General features: G+C 37.1%; 1 protein-coding gene across 1 annotated transcript in view; it reads right to left on the bottom strand.

The window, feature by feature from the left end:
* The window catches only part of exoc5 (exocyst complex component 5), a 32,840-nt gene extending 7,867 nt beyond the window's left edge, over positions 1-24,973 (bottom strand). Inside the window, exons 1-16 of the mRNA XM_056476727.1 lie at positions 24,793-24,973; positions 24,310-24,404; positions 13,169-13,316; positions 10,286-10,480; positions 7,908-7,972; positions 4,979-5,007; positions 4,779-4,888; positions 4,630-4,674; positions 4,379-4,519; positions 3,454-3,536; positions 3,101-3,310; positions 2,869-3,016; positions 2,680-2,788; positions 1,035-1,155; positions 857-943; positions 668-776 (exon numbers count right to left, since the gene is read on the bottom strand). Of these exons, the coding sequence (XP_056332702.1) occupies positions 668-776; positions 857-943; positions 1,035-1,155; positions 2,680-2,788; positions 2,869-3,016; positions 3,101-3,310; positions 3,454-3,536; positions 4,379-4,519; positions 4,630-4,674; positions 4,779-4,888; positions 4,979-5,007; positions 7,908-7,972; positions 10,286-10,480; positions 13,169-13,316; positions 24,310-24,404; positions 24,793-24,819 (1,722 nt within the window). The 5' untranslated portion in view covers positions 24,820-24,973. The remainder of the gene's footprint in view (positions 1-667; positions 777-856; positions 944-1,034; positions 1,156-2,679; positions 2,789-2,868; positions 3,017-3,100; positions 3,311-3,453; positions 3,537-4,378; positions 4,520-4,629; positions 4,675-4,778; positions 4,889-4,978; positions 5,008-7,907; positions 7,973-10,285; positions 10,481-13,168; positions 13,317-24,309; positions 24,405-24,792) is intronic.
* Between the last annotated feature and the right edge of the window lie 182 nt (positions 24,974-25,155).

Below are 25,155 nucleotides of genomic sequence, written 5' to 3'. Positions count from 1 at the left end.
TTTCATTAAACTTTGTGTGCTAAAAAATACACAAAATACACACACAAAGTGCATTCCCTCCTAAGGAAATTCAAAAATGTTGCTTGATTCAGTCAACAAACATTGTGCAGATACTATACAAATAATCCAAAACCATATCGCTCAGCTCTGAACAATAATTTGAAAGGGTTAGTTCACCCAACTATGAAAAATGCCTCTGTTTGAAACAAAGCACAGACGCATCTGAGGTAATACATCAAATGAAGTCGCCCGCTGACATGAACATGCACAATAAACTGACACCAAAGAGAGAAAAAAAAAACATTCAGTACAGTACATATATTTTGTTTTATATGGCAAAAAAGTATTCTCGAAGCTTGATAACATTCTGATTGAACCACCAAAGTCATATGGTCTGTCTTTTGGATGTTTTTGGTATTTTTCTGGAGTCTGAATGAGTCAGGAACCTGCCATCTATGGAGGATTAAAGAGCTCAGATTTCACCTAAAATATCTTCATTTGTGTTCTGAAGATAAATGAAAATCTCAGGGGGGTTTGCAAAGACATGAAGGGGAGCAATTAATAGCATGAATTAGATTTTTGGGTGAACTATCCCTTTAAGTCTCAACATTTCCCCGCCTGTTCTTCAGAGTAAATTACTATACAGAACAAGATTTAAAAATCTTACTGTAGTGTACTGTATCATGACATTGTTCTCATCTTCTGGCTTGAAGTCAGTTTTCTTTTGTTCAGTGGTCAGGATGTACTTCATTTGGCCAATCATGCAATTCAGTGTCCTGAAAGCAAGGAAACGAGTAAAATTCACTAAAATTTCATTCAGTTGTACCAATGAAGTCAAAGATTGCTCTGAACCAACCGATCAATCCCAGTGTCCAGCTTGACTTCCATCTGTTCGATCACCTCTTTTTTCTTATGCAAGCACTCCGTTAACTTAGGAGAGGAGCTACAAAAGTCAAAGTTCAGACAAATGTAAAATAGAAAGTCACAGGGGAAAAAAAATGGTAGAAGCTAATGAAACAAAGAGACAAACTGACCTAATAAGAGGCATAAGATGATCGTTAAACTGCTTATCAAAGAGGTGAAAGATTGTGTTGGCCTGCTGAACCACATCCAGAAAGTAGAGGTTGGCATTTTTGGCATCTGCAGATGGGATGGCTGTGCAAGTCAGAACACAAATCAGAGAGAATAAGTCCACTTTAAATATGTTCTTTTGAATTGTTGTTCAAGAAAAAAAGAAAATAGGTGAGGTAAGATATACTGGTGAAGTACTATTGAAGTACTTTTAGTGACTTGGAAAAATTGTCATGAGGCTGAAGAATAGGGCTGCACGGTTATTTAAAAAAAAGATCACGAAAAGGATCTCTCGATTGGACCCTACACATGATCTTAATTCAGCTTTTCTACGATTCTGCCAATTATATTTTCAAGGTCAGGAGAGAAGCATAAAGGCAGTCGCACAAGTCTTCACAGCAACATGAACACCTTCAAAATTTGCAGCTGCGAAATCACGCGAGCTGACCACAAGCTACTGAGAACGTGCGCGCGTGCACGCAGCACACCAATAACGGCTACTTTAGTAAACAGAACCTGCATATGCTGTGAATAACAAGTAATAAAGTTGTAAATAACGTTCAGTTTGTTTTACAGAGCGATCGCTTGAGAGCCGCGCTGAAAGAATAATTTGCATGTGTGTGTTTTATCACAGTGACGGCAGCCACTGTTCGACACACGCCTGGCCAAACAAATTGCACCAAACTGAAAAATGTACCCCTAGCTCCTTTGTAGATTGGTTTAGTCATAATATTACATTTTTTGCAATGCTGAACTGAATGCTTGGAGTTGTCCTATACGTGGAGAAACAGTGAAAAGCAGATAAAGCATTTTGAATAATAAAACCAGTTATAAGTCAATAACAGGATTCCCACTTTAAGCCAAATATCAAATTACCTGACATTCATGGACTAAAATGGTCAAATAAAAAAAGTCTAAAGATTCCATGACATCTATTGAATGTAAAACAGGCTACTGATGTTTAAATAGTCTAATATTAAAATAATATGTTACAATTAATACATAAGTTTGAAATGGTTTTAGCATTAATATAATTCTGCATCAATTTTAATAGCCACTCTGAGAACCACATAATATAAATGAGCTCAGAAAAAAAACTAAAGTATTTGCTGTTTGTGTGGCTGTGCAGTGATCCTTTTCCCAAGTTTCATAGCTCAACAGTGGTTTTACAAATATTATATTTAGCTTTTCTGTCTTTTTAATACCCTGAAGTTTCTGAACTGGTCATTTTAAAGCCAAAGCTCTTAAAATGTATATTATCCTGACATGTTTGGCTTAGTAAACAGTTACAGTCTGGTCACTGCATTTGACCTAAGTGGATGTATGTTGATTAACATGAAATTAATAAAATAGAGCTGAAAATTAGCCTTAACAACCATAATCAACCGTAACAACAGGTGTGAAATAACAAAACAAGTACAAAATTATTGATGAATGCAAACTAAAATTTAAAGAGTGAAACAAAAATCCCTGATATTCCATGACTTGGATGAAAAAAAAAGACAAAAAATTCCTGACTTTCAATGTCTGCAATATGACTTTTAAAATTCCACAATAATCCAGAAATTCCATGATTGTGGGAACCCTGCAATAAACATTACACTGTACCTGACAGCCCAATCTCAAGGGCATAGTCTATATGGTCCACACACAGGTACTCCACCAAAATCAGGAAAATGGAGAAGGCATTCTTTGGCAGATCTGCTGGGTCTGACAACTGCAACAAAGACAGTCCAATGTTTAAGGTCCACAACTTCTAAATTCAGGTATCCTAAGCAGTGATGAAAATTCCTATACCTTGTTGCATCTCTCAAAGGCATGCCTCGTTTCTTGCAAAAGGTTAACCACAACTTCTTGTGAGAGCAATGTCTCTCCATGTGTGTCAATACTGGGTCCCAGAGGCAAGTTAGTGCGCTGTCTGATTCTCTCTTTTAGCTCCTGGATACTGTTGAAATGAGAAAACATGATGGAAAATAAAGGTAATAGAAATATGCGGAAAAAGAAACCAAAGAAACCAATAATTCCTCACCTCCCAGTGCCTACAGGTCGTTTTTGGTGGTTCTTGGAATCGTAATAGCGCTGAAGAATCATGCCGCTGCGGTTCTGCAGATATTGCCGCTCCATGTCTATGTAGCTCTCCAGATAACAGGAGAAGATATTCTTTATCAGCTTAGATAGAAATGTGTGCTTGTCTGAGCCCAAGTTGTAGTCTGTGAGTTTAGCAGCCAGTGCCGTTGTCCTAAAAAACAAACAACAGTTTAAAAAGGTGATGGCTTAACCAAATAAATTTGACAATTTAAACCTTTTCAGACAAAAGAAGTTGATGATAGCAAACTAAACAATTACAGTTATTGTGAAATAAAAAGAAATATATATTGATACCGTGTGTAGAGGTCATAAAGGTTCTTGAGGTATTGCTCCACATCAGAATTGCGCGTCTCATCTAATCTTTCTTTCACATGAGCCTGAAGTCATAAAATATGTTAATATGGTTAGTTAAATAATAGATGTTTAACAGTTCAAGCATAGGCCACCTATATCTCCGTAAAGGAATTTCAGCTGTCAGAAAGGCAGCCAGCAGTGAGCAGTAGTTGGTTTTTGCTCTGCAAGCATTAACTAGAGCATCTGAAAGCCACATCATGGTCCAGCTGCTAGGCATTACTTTGCCATTCTAGATATTAGATTTTTGTGTCAGCGAGCCTATTTGATGTGTCATTGGGTGGTTCACACAAAGACTGCAGAGCGTTGATTGTCCTCTGATTTTTCAAATCGGGCCAAAAATTCTGTAGTGTAAACTAGGCATAGGGTAGAACGTTGTTTCTTATTAGGATTTATATGTAATATGCTTATGAAGGTACAAAAAAAAAGGCACTAAATTTTTGCAGATTTATTTTTCTTGCCCTCCCGACTCAAGTCAAATGTTGCCAATGAGTTCCAAGTATGATTTTCCATGGGGTTTCTTAATGGCCCAAGTCAAAAGAGCCTGCCCTGACTCTTTAAAATGTTCTGATTCCTAGATATGGCTAATTTGCCTCTTTTAAATCCAGCATGAAATGAAAATTCTCACTATCATTTTATTAAAGTTTTCAATGCATATTAAAGACCTGCATATTCAATGCATATTGAAGTCCATGGTCTACATTTTTTTCATTTGAAATAATCTGCTACACTCAGATCAGATGTATATCACAATATGGAAGAAAAGGTTCTTGTGATTTCAGTTTCATGGTGATTTTATTATTATTTTAATAGACCACCAGACAATACTATCATTTGTTAATGGGTTCATGTTTCTAACTGTACATACCTGTATCTTATTCTCAAAGATGCTTTGAATGAGTTTAGCCATGACTGTTTCTGGACTGCAGAAGACTTCTCCAACCTGCTTATTAACCCGTTGACAGAGAATAGCAATGTCTTCAAACACATCATTCCGCATGTATGCTCCCTACAAACCAAAACACAATAGAGATGTAACAAATCAAATATCAAACCTAAAATTAAATTCTCTTGATAGATAAGCAGCAGCAAAACAGCACAGTTCCAGTTAAATTGCACCTCTTGACACTGCTTGATGTAGACATCCACACAGTGGGCATACCCCTGTAAGAAATCAAATAAGAAATTAGCATTTAAATTATACTTGCAACAAATTTCCAATAAAACTATAAAGATAATGAGGGCGCTCACTATATTTCCAGACAAACCTTAAAATGTAGCAGGACTGCTGCTACTTCACGCATGCGTCCAATCTCTCCTCTTCTCTGAGCTGCTGTGAACTCCTGAATCAGCTGACGCTCAAGGTCATGATATTTACCTGTCAAACAATCACAGGGATTAAAGTTAACAACGCGTATTTAGCAGAAGGGTAAATAACAAATTTCTTTCTTGTTTGGCAACTGCTTACTTGCTATCTTGGCTTTGACATCAGAAAATCTGAGTAGGGAAACAAACATTGAAAAGAGAAGAAAATGTACAATAAATGTTCATTCGGGTCAAAATAGTATACATGACTGGTGAGATAACACACAACAAACGTGCTTGATCCTTTGCTTGGATCCCAGACACAGTCACAATAAACAAATTGAATATAAACGATTTTGGCATAAGCATTTTTACACTTTCACGCTACTTTTCCTTAAAGAGAAAGTTCACGCAAAAAATTTTATTCTGTCATCATTAAATCATCCTCCACTTGTTCAGAACCAGTTTAAGCGTAAGACAAAAAAAGCATCAGATAATTTTTTTGCATAAATCTGTTAACCTCAGTCCTGATCAAACTGCTAAATTGTTTAGAAAATTACAGGATTTTTAACTCTTTAATTGCCAAGTTCACAAATGATGTCACTGATTTGGTGAAAAAAAACACACACACAAAATGACGTATTTGAATATGAAAAGTAATTGTGGACTGGGGGGGGGGGGGGGGGGGGACGCAGTGGCGCAGTAGGTAGTGCTGTCGCCTCACAGCAAGAAGGTCGCTGGTTCAAGCCTGGGTCAGTTGGCGTTTCTGTGTGGAGTTTGCATGTTCTCCCTGCGTGTGGATTTCCTCCGGGTGCTCCAATTTCCCCCACAATCCAAAAACATGTGGTACAGGTGAATTGGGTAGGCTAAATTGTCCGTAGTGTATGAGTGTGAATGAGTGTGTGTGGATGTCTCCCAGAGATGGGTTGCGGCTGGAAGGGCATCCGCTGCGTAAAAACGTCCTGGATAAATTGGCGGTTCATTCCACTGTGGCCACCCCAGATTAATAAAAGAGACTAAGCCGACAAGAAAATGAATGAATTGTGGACTGGATTTCTTAAACTTTTATCACAGTCTTGGACATGTGAATGATCAGTAACAATATTGGCTTTCATGCATTGTTAGATTTTCATTTTTTTCTCCATTTTACTGTTGGTAGCTGTTCTTGCCTTATTGACTTCCATTATAAACACATTTAATGGTGTATAAATACACAGTCTTTGTTTTTGTTTACTCCATGTAGTTCTGAAAGCTGAGATGCATATGATTTTCTCAGACACAACAAGGTAAATGCGTCATTCTCAAGGTAAATGCGTCAAAGGTCACTCTCACACACTCACAGACACACATACGCACTATAATTTGCTGTTATACGCCATATAAAATCCAGAAACTTTTTTTGCACAGGCCTATCTAAAGGCTTAATGCCAACTTAGTGCCAACTGATGATCAACAGTAAATATTACAAATTTTACCTCTTTCCAGCAGGGAATACCACTAACAATCAATAATGCATGATTATATGGTGTTGCAGTTTTGTAATAAAAAAAACTTGGTTTTAATGGAAGTCAATGTGGCAGAAACAGTACCAACAATAAGGGAGAAAAATTTTAATAAATCAAAAACAATGCATCAAAGGCAATATTGTTTTACATGTTCAAGACTTTGATAAAAGGTAAAAAAAAAAGCAGTCCACAATTACTTTTTGTAGACCAGTTCAATGTGGTTCCTGCATGTTATCACACTATTTCATAACTGTAACAAGAGGCAATTCAATCATAACTTGATGTTAAAACAGCTATCATAACATTTTTGATCATTATGTGGCTCTTTTTGGATTCTGCAAAGCTATAGAAAATAAAACAGGAAATACGTTGGGAACATTGTTTATGTTTACATGCCTCAAAATGGTCTATACTGAAAATACGCTATTTTGTGTTGTTTTTTTTTCACTAAATCAGTGACATCATTTCTGAAATTGGCAATTAAAGAGTTAAAATTTTTAAAAGCATTTAGTAGTTTTGATCAGCACATAACAAAAGCGTAGTCAATTTGCCCAGAGAGTCTCATTGAGTTTTTTTTTTAATTCAAAGTATTTTCTCAAAACGTGTCAAAATAACATTTGTCACCACAATTCATTCTGCTAGCTGAGAGACAGAAAAAGTTGTGGCCAAATTAAGACTGGAAACAACCCCAGAGTGGATGAAAACATTTCCAACAGTACATAAGGTTTAAACTGAAGAATGTTGGAAAGCAGCAGCCAAATACTTATATATTTTTTGTTCCAACTATGGCTGATTTTTAATATTTTATTTTTAATATGTTTTGTGTTCAACAGAAGAATGAAATTCATAAAGGTTCACAACCACTTGTACGGTCTATCCATTTATAGAGAAAGTAAAAAATACAGATGGGGATTATTTTGACAGTTATTACAAGTGGCACTGCTAATTGGACAGAATTAACACATGTGGCATACTTTACATGTATGCAAGAGCATTAATGTAGAGCAGTGTTTCTCAACCACGTTCCTGGAGGACCACCGGAACTGCACATTTTCCATGTCTCCTTAACCAAACACACCTGATTGAGCTCATTAGCAGAGACTGAAAGACCTGTAATGGGTGTGATAGACAAAACATGCAGTGGTGGTGGTCCACCAGAAATGTGGTTGAGAAGCACTGATGTAGAGCATGACATGACATACATTTTGTTATACATTAGCCCAATTTTTATACATGCTCAGTTTGCCCACACTGAATCTTTTTTCCATCAACTACTTTTTCCACAAGGTACTGAAGGTAGCAATACCTTGACACAATTTACACTAAATTCTGCAACAATACATACCTAACAATGTGCTTGTGCACATACTGTATACCAACCATATGGTTTGTTCTTAGAGAAATAAATACTGTTTAAAGCTGCACATGTATGCTAAGCAGCATACATATTAAAAACTGAGTTATATTTTGGCCATCAACATGTGTTGACAATCACTGCTGACTGCTTATGTGATAACTTTAACAGCACACCATTAATATAGAATTCACCAATCCTTCGATGAGGCCCATCTGCAGGCGGGTGCTTACCTATCAAATGGCAGCTCCTGAGCGATCAAGTGCAACTTCTGAATGATGTCTGCAGCTTCTTTTATCTGTGTAGGATGAGAACAGACTGTGTTGAGAGACAGAAAATGGTCACTACAGGACAGACATCTCAAAACATAAACAGCAGCCAGAGGCAGGACCCTTAAATCTGGGGATCAGCTTAAGGTAAATCTGTCCCTCTCATGTATGTCCCTCACCCTTCTCGTCCACTACGAGGATGATAAGAGTTCAGCTCAGCCCGGCACACCTGAACCTCATCAAACCTTAACTCCTGTCAGTCAGTCGCGGCCCAGCCAACACTTTACGCTCACTCATGACTATTAAGAATTGACTATGGATAATCCCTCACTAAATCACCTCCCATAATCTGTCCCCATAGGCAGGTAGGAGGTCTAGGCCAAAACAGGACCCCGACAAGATCCCCCCCAACCTCTCCCTTCAAGCCAGATGGACGAAGAGAAGAAAAAGGTGATCCGAAAGGCCCTGCCGTCCACATATCCTCTGTTCCCACTCTCCTTTTCCTGCCTGCCTCAGCTAACATCATTATTGTGCTCCCGTGAGGTGGATCCATCCCTTTTCCACTCTTCTCGCCGAGGTTTTCTAAGTATCTGTCCCCCAGCTAAGATTAGCTAAATCCCATGTAAGTGATGTAGCCGTCTCCCAGCAGTAGGGGGTTTTACCGGCGCTTGTCTCCTTGCTGCCTGGGCCCGGCCCTCCCTTTCACAGGGATTAACCCAGCCTTCGTTCCTTCCATTTCCCTTCCCTCCATTCCCCCCTCTCAGCTATTCATCGGCAGCTCCTCTCACTTCCCCTCTTTTCTCTTCTGGAGGCGTGCGCGTCTTGAGAAATATTGAAAAGTCTGGCGGGTATATTCCCACATGGCTCTCTGGAAGCATGTTGGTGGCCTTATGCTAATAGCATCAGAAGATGTAAGACTTGCCACCCAGGGTTGGCCACATCATTACTGAGTAACTTGAGAGATTAACTTATAAAGTGGCATTTCCAATTAAGTTGGCGTACATCAACATCTAAGCAGGGCACATATATTACCCTAAGGCATCCATTATATCACTGCTGCAAACTAAATTTCAGTAGCTTTGGCTGCAACTGTAGCACCCTTTACAACTTCACATTGGACAGCTGCCGGTAAAGTCCTGCTTTCACAAAATATCTGAACTCTGTGGAAATCAGGGATAAATAGCCACAGTCACTCAACTGGATCTGGCCTATAAACGTAAAGTTCACTCTAGGTGCTTGGTAACAACTAGTTGGTTACTTAATTACTAAAGCTGCATTCTTACACTTCATAGCTGCTAATCGGCCTGGGATAAAACTGAAGTGGCTAGTGGGCTTTCCTAATGGAATTGCTTGGGTAACGTTTATGTATGATATTCATCATTTTCTTGCTGCTAAAAATAAAAAAACTGTGAAGGTACTAATTATAAATGGAATTACAAATATGAGGAAGATTAAAACGTGTGATCTATAATTTTGTCTATTTATCTGCAGCAACAAGTGGTCTATGACTGTCTACAAATAACCAGCTGATGCAGAAGCTAAGAGAGGATCATGTGAGATATAGTGATTGCTCGTATTAACTGTCACTCATGAAAGTCGATCCTCATTTGCACGAAGTAAAGATTCTCAACTTTGTGTCACCTGACATGTCCACATCTGTCGCCAACAGATGCTGTCGCTCATGCAGCTGGAGATCGCTGGAAATCACTAGCTCTCCACTGAAATGAATGGTAGCTGCTTTGTCACAGCATGTTGCTGGTAGTGTGAATGAGGCTTAAGGTAGATCTAACGCTAGTCAATTGTAAACTCTTTCTAAACATATTCAATAGTTGCATATAGTGTTGTTTTCCATCAATTATGCTATAGCAGGCTTCGAATGCACCATTCGTTTAAATATCACAAATATTCATGCTTTTACAATGCTGAATATTAAATATTGATGTGCATAAGTGTCAACATCATGTCTAGGAATTACAATCTGCCAGGTAAAGCATTAGCTTACTCCAGTCTTTTCAATATGATACAATACTTTACATTTCTTGACCAACACATCAGAGGTTTCTGTAAATATTTAGTTCATAACATACAGAATTCCATTTAAACATTTCAAGTTTAATAGTGCAAATAATTACATCTATAACATATAGAATACGTACAGAATAATGTGTAATATTGTGCCCCTGCCTCCCTGTATTTGAAATTAAATTGACTGCAACTGACTTTAACACAGAACATGAAAGGAAAATATAGACCAACAAAAAATTTAGATCTTTGTGACATTTGTGTTTTGAATGTGATCCTTGTCTGATATAGTAAAACTAGGCAGTCTGTCTGAATCTGACCTTTTCGGGATTGTTGAAGACATCACTGCGCAGCTCTCCATCCAGGAACTCGTTGAAGTATGTCATGAGTCTCTGAGCCTCCACTGCCCTCTGTCTCGGGGTATTGACTCCTTCTAGCTGATCTCCCAGATGACACACCTTAGTAGCCACATAACTGATATGCTCATCCAACTCCTGGAAGTGCTGGAAGGCTACCTTTGAATCACAAGAAAGTGAGGCTTATATGGTGTACGTGTACAGGCACATTTACCTTTCCACATTCCCCTAGCCATCAGTTCCAGTGTTCACTTGAAGGGGTGCCCGAATATCTCTTTGGCTTGGATGTGTAGGGGTAGGCCAAAAGTGCTATATAGCCCTTCAAATAAAGATTTTTCAGGACCACACTACAAACTACACCAGAAACTTGCTCCAAAAGAGAGCAAGAAGACCCCCAAATGTAAAAAGAAAGTCATTAAAATAGTTTTTTTTTTTTTTTTTTTTTTACTACAAAATAGCATCTGATTTAATGCATTTATAATGGCATTAATGTGCTATGGTCATGATCAAAGTTCAAAGAAACGTTAAAAAAAAAAATTACATAAGGGCCACCTCTTTTAATAACTGCTGCAAATTTATTTATTTTATTTATTTTTATGCATTCGGCAGATGCTTTTATCCAAAGCCGTGAACCCACACCAGAGGAACAGTTGGGGAATTACCTCAGCCGTGGTATTCAGGTGGAGTTTAAGACCAACAATCCCTGCTGGTACTGCGACTTGAACCTGCAACCTTTGGATCACAAGTTCAACTCTCTTACCATTAGGCCACGGCTGCTTAGAAAAAGTCTGGTGGCAGGGAATTAGCTTTTTATAGCAGGTCCGGTATAACTTGTACTACTGAAAGGTTAGATCCATATGAGCACTGTGTAAATACACACAATACCGTTTTGTGCTTCTTGCAACACGATCCACGTAACAGGGACGCCTAAAGAAACCCAGAGGCTCATACTCTTTCGAGATGAATATGAACAGCGTTCGTCCAAATTCAGTGCAAAACAACTTTCGAGCAAGTCATCTGTTAAACTCTGTGCCTGCACTTCTGAAATTACTACTGCAGACTACAGTTGTCGCGATACCATTAATTAATCTTACGATACTATACCAGCTGAAGTATCATGACACGGAGTAGTATTTACTGTAATTCATAAATCAAATTATAAAGAAAATGGTCAGAAATAGGCCTATATTTTATATTTTATAGGCCTACTTGAATTCCATTAAGGCCAAAATCTATTATTTGAACTACGGTTGAGCGATTAATCGAAATCAAATCGCAATTTGAAACATTGTGATTAGTTAATCGCAAGAGGTTTCAATATAAAATATATATGTAAACAAGAATAACGAATAACATCTGAGATGAAGTGCTTCAAAATCTGTCTGCTATGCTTCAGAAAAATAATCATGCTATTCTGCGATGGTGTCGTGAGGTCAGACATGGTATCGGTTGTCGTGAACTATGCCACATTACATGAGAAGAAATTATTAAATCTTGTGTCATGACGTACATTTGTCATTTTCGACTACCCACGTCACTCTACATCAAAGAAATCATGCTGAAATCGTATGATTCGACCGGGTCTTTATAACTAGCAAATTGAGTGAGCACACTTTCGTTCTGCCCAATCAGAATTGCGCAACTAAATTACGCCCGCAATAAAAAAAAAAGAAAACAAACAGGAAAACACTGACAAGTGGGATAATGGGGCCCATTGTTTCAGAAGCATTAATAGACTAATTGATATAAAAGAAAAACAGCATTGGTAATATGGGAGTATTTTTGTTTCAAAGTCACAAACCAAATAAAAACAGGTTTATTTTAAGAGCTGTCGCAGAATTGTTGCCACGACTTACAGATTGTTGAGCTGAAGCTTGAAATAAATTAAAATCAGCTTGATGTTTGAATTTAATCATAAATCAAACTGCAATATGTCAAATAAATTGCAATTAGATATTTTCCCCAAATCGCACAGCCCTAATTTGCACCCCATTTCACCTAAAATATATTCATTATTTTTGTTTATTTTGTAGATAACTGATGAACAAAAATACATTAAAATGAAGCTACAAATTATACTGAATGAAATTTGATACAAAAGAGCATTTTTTTCAACAAAATTTGGCTATTTAAAGTGGCCAAAAATTGTTTCAATGTTTCCTTTTGCTATTTTGGGTTTTATCAGCTAACAATGCAAAGTAATTAAAAATTTCACTTTGTGAATCATTCTTTTAAAGAGTTGTTGTAGCTACTAAATCATATTAACAGGAACAGAAATGAACCGATTAAGATGTGCGTTTGAACTGAAGCATTAGAAAACGTGCAACAGGCTACCAGAAAGGCATGAATTTTACACAGTTTTACAACCTTAAAGGGCTTCACATACTATTCAAATAAAATGGTTTATTGTTGCACAAACATGTGAGAATTTTAGTGACTTTTTCACATGCAACATTATCTATTGTAGATAAACCATTAATGACGATACTACCTTTTACAAACTACAGTGGCACTGCCAGTATTTTGGAGCAATAGTATCATGATACTACCATAGTACCGGTAAACCGTGCAACCCTACTGCATACAACATCTCATGTGATGTATAAGCTAGTGATGACATACATACGTGTGTGTGTGTGTATGTGTGTGTTCTGTAGTAATAGTCGTGTCCCATTTCTTAGGGGAATATTTTTATTCCTACCCCTTCACACTCTATTTCAAGAGTCAAAGGGAAGGCAGAATTGGGCCTTAATGTAATTCATGATAATGAAACAGTTACTAAACAGTTACTAAAATGCCTATTGACAGGTTAAAAATTACAAATGCAAAAAATGTAAAGCCACTGACTTGGTTGCTCCTTTGAAGGTCTTGGACCTTGTGAGCAAACTCCTTGGCTTCACGGTGGCACTGCTGCTCTAACTTCTCCACCTTCCTCTGGATTCTTTCATCCAGAAGTTTTAGCTCCTCAATGTGGTTCACAAACTCTTCCAGCAACCTGCAACCAAAGATGTGACATTAAAGAGCTGCAGGCAGCAAAAGACAATTTCTGACTTAACAAGCATTTATAATACTTTAAACACATTAAAGCAAATATGAACCTACAGTTCTAATTGTGGTATTAAGTTTTTCTCCGTGAAGTCCATTTACAATGTCATTCTTGCAGCAAAAACCTAATTATGTGTCACAACACCTCTATATTCTAAAACATGTAAGTGCCCTTAAACACACAGTGTACATGAACGCAATATTACCACTATCATTTATTATTACATACACGTCCCATAAGCCTTACAGGTTGGCTTAAACATAACATTTAAGTTTGCTTTGTAATGGATGAAGATGAGTGAAAAACAAGCGACTTCCCTCATGAAGCAAATACGGAAGTAACTGAAACTGCAATTCATTGAAATTCCGCTAGTCCTGGCTCCATAATAGAGCAAATTTTATTGACCTCACAGTTAAAATGGTCAACTTAACAGCAGAAAAAAAAGATGTTTACAGCCTGGTACAAAGAACGATTTTGGTTCATAAATAGCTAGTATTACGCTTCATGACAACTGTGAGTGAGGTAAAACTCATCCGTTTCGTTTATATGAAGTCTGCATAATTAAGGGTGTGGCCACTTGAGTGACAGCTAGGTCGCCCTCACTTTACCTCAGCTGATTCTGGCTGATTATTCGCTGAACTCGGCATATACATCGTAATTTTGTTTTGTTTTATGTGGTTTTACACAGTCAGTTACTTTTTTGGAATTATTTCCCACAATTATCAGATAATATTGCATGCTGTGCACTTTTCTGTGCTCACAAACTGTTCATGGGGCCTCCATTTCCCAGGTAGGCTTGTGCCGGTATTCGGTAATGCGATAAATCACGGTAATGAATATGCACGATATTGTTATCGTGGGCACTTCAAAATACCGTGAAAAATAATAGATCCGAATTTATATTCTTAGAACGTGCCTTAGCTTATTTTCCATCAACCGCTTGAAGAAACACTGCGTATATGCTGCGCAGAACTGATGCGCACTCTGATGTAAACAATCCCCACATGTAGAAGCCCTGTGTGCGCGCCGCCGCTGAAACCGCACTATAATCCTCACACGCAGGGGCGGACTTGCCATCTGGCAGACCGGGCACTTTCCCGGTGGGCCGACGTACTTTTTGGGCCGGGCTGATAATCGTCTTATGATTTGATCGGCCCATAAAAGGCTTAGCAGCCTATCGTTTTTTTCTGCCTTATTGATTGACATTGCTGTGATCTGTGACTCTCTGAAAGTAGATGCTTTTTTCCCGGACAGACAGACCGGGCCGGTCCATGTGACACTCTGCAGCCCATTGGCTCTTTTCGGTATTGACATTGGGCTGGCCCAATCACAAACTCCTATTTTGGACTCTGTGTGAGCGTGCGTCGTCTGTGTGTATTTGTCAAAATAGTCGAGAGTCAGAGAGAAGAAACGCAAGGGAGGCGCAGAGAAATCGCGGGAAATACACCGGCGTTTCATTTAGCGATTCTGAAAAGTTCTCTGTTCATTCTAGTACACGGCTAAAAACGCAAATCACGTGACCACACACTCTCTGCCCACAGCTGCAGCCACTAGTTCAGCGGGTGAGCATAAACCCCAGGTGAGAGTATAGTGCATGTCAGACAGTTCATCTGCTGGATGATCTCATCTCACTATAGTTGTTAAACGTGATATTGAATTCATCTTGTTGTCTCTATCTAACAATTCTTATGTCTTTTGAATCACTTGTTCTCAGTTAACTGTTTTGGCTGAGTGCAAAGATAAGCTAATATATTAATTTATGTAACCACATACACTGATTCTGCACATTGACTGATTGCTTACCTTTATCGTTTAAATTTAATGTACGTTTTACTGTTATAATGGCCATTATTGGTTATTAAAACTGATATTCTGCAAAAGAGACAGTGTAAATCAAATATCAAAATGAAACAAATTTGACTTATATTATGTTTCATTGTTTAGATAGTGAAACAGCAAGCAGGATGAGGTGAAAGGTTAAAATGTAACACTGTTCCCTTTGAAGATTTACCCATGCATTAGCAGGCAGTTTTTGTTATGTTTATTATTGAATAAGCTAAATTGACTGTAGTGTATGAGTGTGTGTGAATGAGTGTGTATGGGTGATTTCCAATATTGGGTTGTGGCTGGAAAGGCATCTGCTGCATAAAACATGCTGGAATAGTTGGCAGTTCATTCCACGATTGCTGATCGAAGACGGTTTCCCTTTGGACATTCACTTTGATATAATTGCTCAAGTTTACTTTTATATTGTGTGTTGTTTTATTTATATTTATTTGTATTTAAATGTTTGAAGTACTTTTAGTTAATTAAAAAGTTTTTAAAGTTACCAAGTTGACGAAACTGAAGTTTTTTGTGTTTTTTACCTGTTTCTCTAGTAAAATTACAATATCGTGATAATACCGTATACCGTGATAAAAGCTCAATCAATTAATCGCAGCATGAAAATGTGATACCGGCACATGCCTATTCCCAGGTGAGTGAAATTATATACTTTACCATCTCTATAAATGTATTTGTTTTATTTAAGATCTATGGTTTCTGCTATATTCATTCTTCCATGGCGGGGCGCCACGCCAAAATTCATCCCGCCACGGCTACTTTACAGCTTCTCATTCAAAACATTCCGTCGTGTTTTTTTTTAATAGCGGGTAATATTCGCACCAAAACATATTAAAGAGTAAGTGAATTATTACACCTTTCTGTAACCGTCCGTTATAGTGCCGTGCGGTATTTGTTTAACCCTTGAAGGTTACGTGCTGCTTGACTGACTGGCTGACTGACAGGTGCGTGATGTGTGAGGCCAGCAAACACGACGTATAGCCGTTTCACTTTACTTCAGGACGCATTAATACCGCTCTGTAGGTCTATTGGAGACGTTCATATATATTCATAGCAAATCTAATAAATGTTGGAGACATACTCGTTACATAAAGGCACTAAATCGCACTTCAGCAGCGTTTAATTGACAGCGCACTGCGCACAAGAAGATCTGCACTTGAGCAGCGTATATTTGAGGGGGCGTGCAGGAAGTTGTGCACGAGCAGAGGATATCGGCATGCAAGCAAAGAGATTCGCATGCTCGTAGGCTATAACGTAAATGCGATCTTGACCTGTAACACTGCGCTCACGACATTTGTCATTGAAATAACGCCATTGGTAGTTGTTAGATCGGTGTAAAAAAGGCCTGCTGCCACAGCTGGGAAAAAAAAACAAGAGGAAACACTGAGATCATTTATCATTTCTATTTTTCTTTAAAACTTGAATGCACTCCAGAATCTGATAGATTTAATAGCTGTAGGCTCTAGAACAGTCATCTAAATGTTGTCATACATTGTTCATGACATGGATTTCATAAATAGCCTTGCATTTACTAACACAGACTATATTTTAAGTGTTTGGAGGTAATTTACGTTTTCCTCCAGTAGAAAAACATTTTAAGAACAATGCTTAGTGACTCAATGTTGTGAATGTCAATCAGTGTGTATATATATATATATATATATATATATATATATATATATATATATATATATATATATATATATATATATATATATATATATATATATATATATATATATATATATAACTGATATAGTATACAACCAAGCACATGTGGTCAGAACACAAACGAGTCGCAGTTAACAAAGTATTAAGCATTCCTTCCAAAGAAATGCCCATCTAAGCAAAATGCAATCAGGCATCTGTAGCTCTGCTCACGCTCCGCCTCTTTGCCCTTGTTTGGTATGATGATTCGGTGCGATGACGCACAAACAAAATGGCAACTGTTGGCCCCGCCTACTTGTAGCTTCTTTTGCATTCGTCAGAAAGCTATGGGTGACGTCACGGATACTACGTCCATATCTTTTACTGTCTATGGTGAAAAGGATTTAGCAAATCTGGTTGGTCAGTACAATGCATTTTGTTTTGCAATTTTTTTTTTTTGTGGTTTAGACTCATTATGTCAGAGAACAATGTTTTGGAAGGTTTAGTAAGATTTGTTAGGAAATAGTATTTAAACAAGATACATCAAATAAAGTTTTTGATAAATAAAATACTATTGAATAACTTTTTCCTTGGGTGGATTTGGTCACATTATTAATTGGATGGGCAAAATGTAACATTATTAATTTGAGACATTACAAAAATAGGTAATTGATTTACACTGTTAGATATTCTTCAAGAAAATGTAGATTTTTTTTCAACATTTCAAACAGTTTTAATAACTAATTTAAAAAAATTATTTCTTCAGTTGTTGCAATGATGACAGTACATAATATTTTTCTATACATGTTGCAAGATATTAGTATGCAGCAGAGATGCCTAAAGTAGGGCCCGCGGGCCAAAGTTGAGGCTTCTCCAAAAGCCAATGATGGAGAAGCGATTGGGGCAAATATCTTGAACAGAGATCGCCATTTGGAATTTAACGTTTTGTTTTGAATCTGATTTTTAAAATGTAAATACTGTCACTTGATGGATAATGGACAATGCACAAGACACCATCGAGCAAACCAAAGCAAAGGCATGTGCAGCTTAGTGTATTCAGTGTTATTAATGCAATTGTTGATATTTTTACTGTAATAAATTCATTTTAATTGTTTTTTTTTAAATACACTGCATTAGTTAATACAAATTAAAAGCAATGGTTTCTAGTTATTTTTAAAGATTAGGAAATAAAGTACGAAAATACTCATGAAAACTTTGATGTAATTCAGCTTGGTATATTTACCTTCAGGCCACAGACCTCAGTCAAGTTTGGTTTTTGGCCCTTCATAAGAAAGTTTGGGCACCCCTGGTATAGAGCTTAAAGTGCAATTTAAATGCTTAACTAGGTAATTAAATTAAACAGGCAAGTTAGGGTAATTAGGAGGTCAATAGACGACAGCAGTTTGTTCTGTAGCCAAACAAACATTTTAATAAATATCAGACTTTGCAGAAGGAAAATATTATAGGAAATACTGTGAGAAATTGCACTGCTCAGTTAAGCTTCACTTGCAAATATTTGAAAAAGAATTAAAACTTCATAGGAGAGCCAATGATGTTGTCTTCAACCGGGTCAAACACCTTTCCAGATAAATATAAAATTATAATATTTTTTAAAAATTTATGAAACTTCAAGCAAACTGTTAGTAGATATAGATTATCATAAAAATTAAGTATTTTCACAATGTTCAGATACTTTTGGATCTTACTGTAAGCTGAAAATAGTTCTGATGGCTATAGGGATACTAGCTATAGCCAAAATAAAAGGGGAACTGCTGACAAAGTAGATTTGAACCAGAACTCTGAAGTCATTTTCATACACAAGTGGAGGCTACGGTGAGCGTTCCAAAGAACACTCTTTGTGTCCACAGAACACTGAAAAAGGATCCATTTCACAGTTTGATTTGCGAGATGTAGGCTTACGTCCCAAATTAAGTTAGCTTGGCTAGCATGTAATCTGTGAGGAAACGTTATATAAAACCTGACCAATCAGATGAAAACGCCTGAAGCTGTTCCCAGCTCCTGAAACCAGCTCAACGGCAGGGATCAGAATATACTGGGCTGAGATTCATTTATCTTTCATGAATACTTCTCCAAATAGACTCTGAAAAAAAAAATAAAAATTCGGAGACTGATCTCAAACTGTGAAGCGAAAAAAAAGCATCCAGGGAGAGCATCTTGTTTGTCGAGATCGCATAAGCACTTACCTCGGCAGCAAATCAGCTAATGGCCTGTTACTATAAATTGTGGTTCTTCATAAAAAAGCGGTGCTGTGCGCGTATATTTAGGAAACCTCACGCATACAACCAAAAGCTTCGTCAGCTGCATTTCAAAGAACTTGTAGGACAGCAAAGTAAAAAGCTCCAACTCAGCAAGTTTGGATTCTCTGGGTGGTAGCAAAACATTCTGAAGTGATGAGTATATAATCTCATATCACCGTAATTCCCTAAACGCTGCTGGCAGCTTAAGTTCTTTTTCCTCTCCATCTTTTCCCCTCAAATTTGTTCTCTTCCATCATTTGTAAGTCAATGGTTTGCCCAGCTCACAAACAGCCTCTTCATGGTTGGTTATTTGAGAGCTGGGTGTAAAATTTGGGGCGATGTTTCTGCTCTGGCAGTCAAAAGCACTTTCGCTTGTGTGTGTTAAAGTAAACTTCTTGTCTTTTTAATGTATTTTTTCCTTAAAGTGACTTGTCAAACTTGAAAAAATCTGATATATTTAGCATATTACAAGATTGACAATTGTTATAAAATGTTTTGAGAGTAATCTTTCATATTTTCAATAATTACTCGCCCTCAATTTTTCACCAAACTTTAAATTTAATTATCATGTTAACAGAGTATATACAGGAATCAGAGAGTGGAATTCAATACCTTTTAAGACACTTTCTATACATTTTAAGACCTTATAACCACTTTAGGTTTCAACCGGAAACACTAGCGAGATTTTAACTTGCACTATAATTACTAAATATTAATGTAAGAAACTATTCCAAAACTAAAACATTATTCATATACTGAATAAAAATCTAATAAATATAGCTAATTCAGCAGGTTGGCGGCTATAGAACTGCAGAAATAATGGTGATGCCTTGGTTTCTGCAGTTAACAAAGCAGCATGATGTCAAATCTAGCAGGATTTTATTGATTTCTTAAACTACAGAGCATATTCGCAGATTTAATTCAGGCAAACTTTAGCATGATTTAAAATTATATCATATAAGACTTTTTAATACTTTTTAAGGGCCTTAAATTTCTCTACATTGATTTATCAACTTTTAATATTTTAACACCCCGCAGACACCCTGTGTTAAACACAATATAAGATATTTTGGAGAAAGCTAGGTAACTGTAACTATTGACTTCCATACTTTTTGTCTTTCCTGCTATTGAATAAATGCTTACACGTTTGTAGCTTTCTTCAAATCATATTCTTTTGTGTTAAACAGAATAACTAAACTCAAAAGATTTGAAACCACTAGGGAGCAAGTAAACTGTGAGTTAATTTTCATTTTTGGGTGAACTATCCCTTTAAGTACATTAAAAACTGAATTGTTGTAATTATTTGTAACAGGACTGACATACAGGTAACCTGTTCACACAGATCCATGAAAACGAAGAACTATATCATGCATGCCAGGCCAGTAATCTCTTTCTCTTTTTTTTTAAAGAAACACTAATCATGTTTGACATGGATTACGCTGTAAAACCCAAAAGGCTAAGGTAACTCAAACCGTTTGAGGAAACCAATTACAACAAACCATTTAGGTTCAAAAACTACTTCTAATGAGTACTGTGAACTTAATCCATTTGAATAAAGCAATTTGAGCACAGCAAAACCCAATGAATGAACAGAACTCAAACCACCCGAGTACTGTAAAACCCAATAAGTTAAGGCAACTCAAACCGTTTAAGGAAACCAATTGCAACAAACCATTCGAGTTAAAAAAAACGAATCTACACGAGTACTGTGAACTTACTCCATTTAAGTTGAAGTAATGAGGTATTTAATTAGCTCATTACCATCAACACTGAGTTCAAAACGCTTTTCAAATGAGTAGAATTAACTTTCAGTCAATTTTGAGTTAACTACACTCATTTAATTTGATAAAGTGGCATTTGATGGTTAAACAAAAATGAAATATTGGGAAACTGCCCTTAAAGTTGAGCAAATTAAGTTCTAAGTAATGCATATTGCTAATCAAGAATCAAGATTGATATATTTATTGTTCGAAATTAACAAAATGTCTAAAAGAAACATGATCTTTACCTGGTAATGATTTTTGGCATAAAAGAAGTCAATAACTTTTTTAAATTTCATTTTATAAATTTTTAATTAAAGGAATAGTTCAGCAAAAAAAGGAGGGCAAGTAAATTATGACAATTTTCATTTTTTCATCCTTTTTTCCCCAAACCAACAGTGGCAGACAAGTCAAAGCCACCTGAAGGCAGCTCTGCAAGGCAAAAAAAAAAAACCAAAAGTTTTGAAGTGTGTGTACCACAGGTAAGTCTTCCGTAGCCAGACAGAGGTTCTTATTTCAATAGGACGACTTTTGATAGGATGTTTGCACTTGCTTGTATACTGAACAAATAATCAGATTTTTGAGGATAAAATTGAAATATATTGTCATTCCATCTTTCTTATTAATTTCATCCAGTTTTTCCCAAGGTAATCAAGAGTGAATGTATGAATTAATTTATCTTCATGATCACAAATCTGTCCAAGCATAGTGGAAGTTTATGAACTTTATGTGCTACTAGTTGTTCAATGTTCAAAAAAATAAATAAAACATTGTCAATAAAATAAAAAATAAACAAGCTACTTTTAGAGAATTGCTTTGATTGAAAGGTTTTATGCCGTGCTATTACTAGAATTTATATTTTGCTATATAAAACATCAAAAAAGTAATGGCTTTATGAAATCAGTTTTTTTTCCCAGCTCTGCTGATAGTTCATGTGTTCATTCATTCATTTTCCTTCAGCTTTCTCCAGTCTCTAATTCAGATGTCGCCACAGTGGAAAAAAACTTAAATATTCCAGCATTTGTTTTACACAGCAGATGCCCTTCCAGCCTCAACCCAGTAATGGGAAACATCCATACACTCTTACTTTCACACGCACTCATACACTACAGCCAATTTAGCTTCTTAAAATTCACATATAGTGCATGTCTTTGGACTGTGGGGGAAACAGGAGCACCCGGAGGAAACCAGTACGAACATGGGAAGAGAATGCAAACTCCACACATAAATGCCAACTGACCCAGCGACCTTCTTACCAAACTTGTTCCTGGAGGTCCGGTGTCTTGCAGATTTTAGCTCCAACCCTAATCAAACACACCTGAACAAGCTAATCAAGGTCTAAAGCTGCGGTCACACTGGGCTTTTTCTCCCATAGACTTCCATTCATACGCACGCGAATGCGTCAGACCGGAAACGCAGGGTCATGCGTTAGGTTTCGCAGTTCGCTGCAGTGCAAAGTTCAAGCTTTGTGAACTCTGAACTGCGAAATCGCATCACTTGACTGCGTGAGACCAATCGAGGATCAAAACAGGACCTCTCTGGACAGAAATTTAAAACATGGACCGATCGCTCGCTTTTTTTAATGTCTAATCATCTTGTTTAATCCCGCCCCTTTTCGCAGCACCGTATGTCAGAATTTCGCACACACAAAGCCCAGTGTGCCCGCAGCTTTACTAGGTATAATTGAAACACCCCGGCAGGTGTGTTGAGGCAAGTTGGAGCTAAACCAGATCTCCAGGAACGAGATTGGTGACCCCTGCTGTAAGGCAACTGTGCTAACCACTGAGCCACCGTGCCACCTTTCATGTATTCATATATCCTCAAATCAAGAGATGCTAAAAAGACCCTGAGCATCACGTGTGCTTGAGTATGTGTAGGTAAAAGAAAACAAGTTTAAAGTATTAGTTCACGCAAAAATTTATTAATTATAAAAGTTATTAATTACTCACCCTCAGGTAGTTCCAATTAAGGTTACGCAATTCAGGAAAAATGTTGCTTTACGAAAACATGCTTTATGTATTTGTTATTAGAGTCAGCAGCATAACATTTTTAGCTTTTTTTGGCACATAAACTTGTTCTTGGAGGTTTGTATAATTACAGTTGTACCACTGAAGTCACATGAAATGTTTTGACATTTGACATGTTTTTGGTTCCTTTTCTGGATTTTGAACATCTAAGGAGAGCTGCTGTATATGGGGGATGAGTGAGCGCTCGGGTTTAATCTGAAATATCTTATTTTGTGGTCTTAGGTGACTGGAAAGATATAAGGCTTGGTAATTATTAGCAGAATTTTTTTTTTTGTGAACTATCCTGAATAGACATGGAACGATAATCGTTTTCAATGTATACCATGGTTTGGAAAGTCAAGGTTTTAAAACCGCCCAAATTTTCTGCTGTGTTAAGTATGTGTAAGATTTTATATTTAAGTTTTTTTTTACATTTTTTTAAATGTTTTTTTTTTGTTTTTTAGGACAATAGTATCTCCAGCAGAAAAGATCTCCAAAGATTCCGTTTTCAATTGTACAGAAATCTGTGTTGTTGAAACTAATGAAGACAGCAAACTGATTGATTGAATGATTTATTTGAATTATTTAGCCTGACATCCCAGCAGGCACACAACATCATAAGACGTTAATATTAGGTTAGATGTTGGTCGTGACATCAGGTGACTAAAATTAAATGTCTAGCCAGCATCTAAGTACAACGTTAATTTGACGCCCAATAACAACGTCAAATGACGTTGATATTTGATTGATTTTAGGTTGTGTTGGAAAGCAGCCAAAATCCAACGTCGAGCTAACATCTTAAACCAACGTCATATTGGCATCAAATACTGACATTTATTCGTCAGGTATGGCAACCAAAAACCAACGTCTAATAGATGTCAGTGGTAACATTCACACAACATCAAGCTGTAACATCATAAAATGCTGATATTTGGTTGATTTTAGACTAGACGTTGGCCTGACGTTGTGTTCTGACAACAACATGATTTTTAATTCCAAACAAAATGTAACATCCCACGATGTTGGAGTACAACATCAATCTGACGTCATGTTGATGCCCTGTGCCTGCTGGGACGTTTACGATTCCAAAATAGTTTCTCAAAATGAAATGTATTTTGTTCAAAGGGGGAAAAAAAGCTTTTGCTTTTTACCCAGACATTTAAAAAGAATACATTTTAGAGTAGTAATCACAATACCATGAAAGCATGATATTTTTAACCAAGATTATCATATCGTCAGAATCTTATACCGGCCCATGCCTAATCCTGAACACATATCGACTTCAAGAAGGAAATTGTACATAAGCAAATCTATGTTTGTTCTCAAAATGAGTATCAACCTCATGAGAAACAAATTGCAAGTCAAGAATGTGTTGACGTTTTACAGCTGGAGTATGTTTATGACAATCATAAAATATTGTGTAACTCACTTCTTAGGGTCAAATGCCTCTGCACCTCCTTTGGAACCTCCTCCAGGTGTTCTCCATGCCAGTCTCTCAATATACTCATCAGCATCAAAGGGCTCCTGGTAAGAAAAAATATGATAAAAATAAATAAAACAATGTACATATAAATCGCATGATATTGAAGAAGACTACGCAAAATGACATGCACACATAAAAAAGAATGACAATGTGGATTGTTTATACGGCGGAAATTAGTTTTATGTTTATAATTTTGCTTAAACAGATGATGACAACACAAAACAGAACAGCTGAAAATTGAAGATTGGTGTTTACTAGTGCATGCATCATTCATTATGTGTCTCAACTAAACGTCAACGTTAAATACAGCACGCTAATAACCAAAAACAGCACGTGACGCACTTTTATAAACTATGAACCGTTTTTTTCTGCAAGCTGTAATGCAGACCGTGACAGCTTTCGAGCCATCTTTAACAAAAACAGACCCACCTCGAATAATTGAGCTGTCGTAGCCATGTTTCAAGCAGGCAAAAAGCAACGGTATATCCGCAAACCCGTCTTAAAACGACGTAGTTTCGAGTTTGCTCCTTATTATTTATATCTATTCTGAAAACAGTTGCTTCCTGCGTCCAGCTGCCATGACCGGGCCGGAAATAGAAAGACGGGATACGGGTGAGGATGCGTAGGCTATGCGCTTGAAAGCAGGTCTGGGATCAGTTTTGATGTTCTACTACAATGCAGCTGAAAACTGTTCGGTTTGTTACCGCTGATCCCATGTCAGCTCTGTCGCCCGGAACGATTTTTTCGACCACGCCTCAAGATGTCACGTGATTGTTAACAAACAGGAAGCAG

This window comes from Danio aesculapii, chromosome 17 (genome assembly GCF_903798145.1).
Source record: "Danio aesculapii chromosome 17, fDanAes4.1, whole genome shotgun sequence".
Classification (NCBI taxonomy): Eukaryota; Metazoa; Chordata; class Actinopteri; order Cypriniformes; family Danionidae; genus Danio; species Danio aesculapii.
The sequence above is the reverse complement of the archived record's forward strand: the minus strand, read 5'-3'. Positions and strand labels throughout refer to the sequence as shown.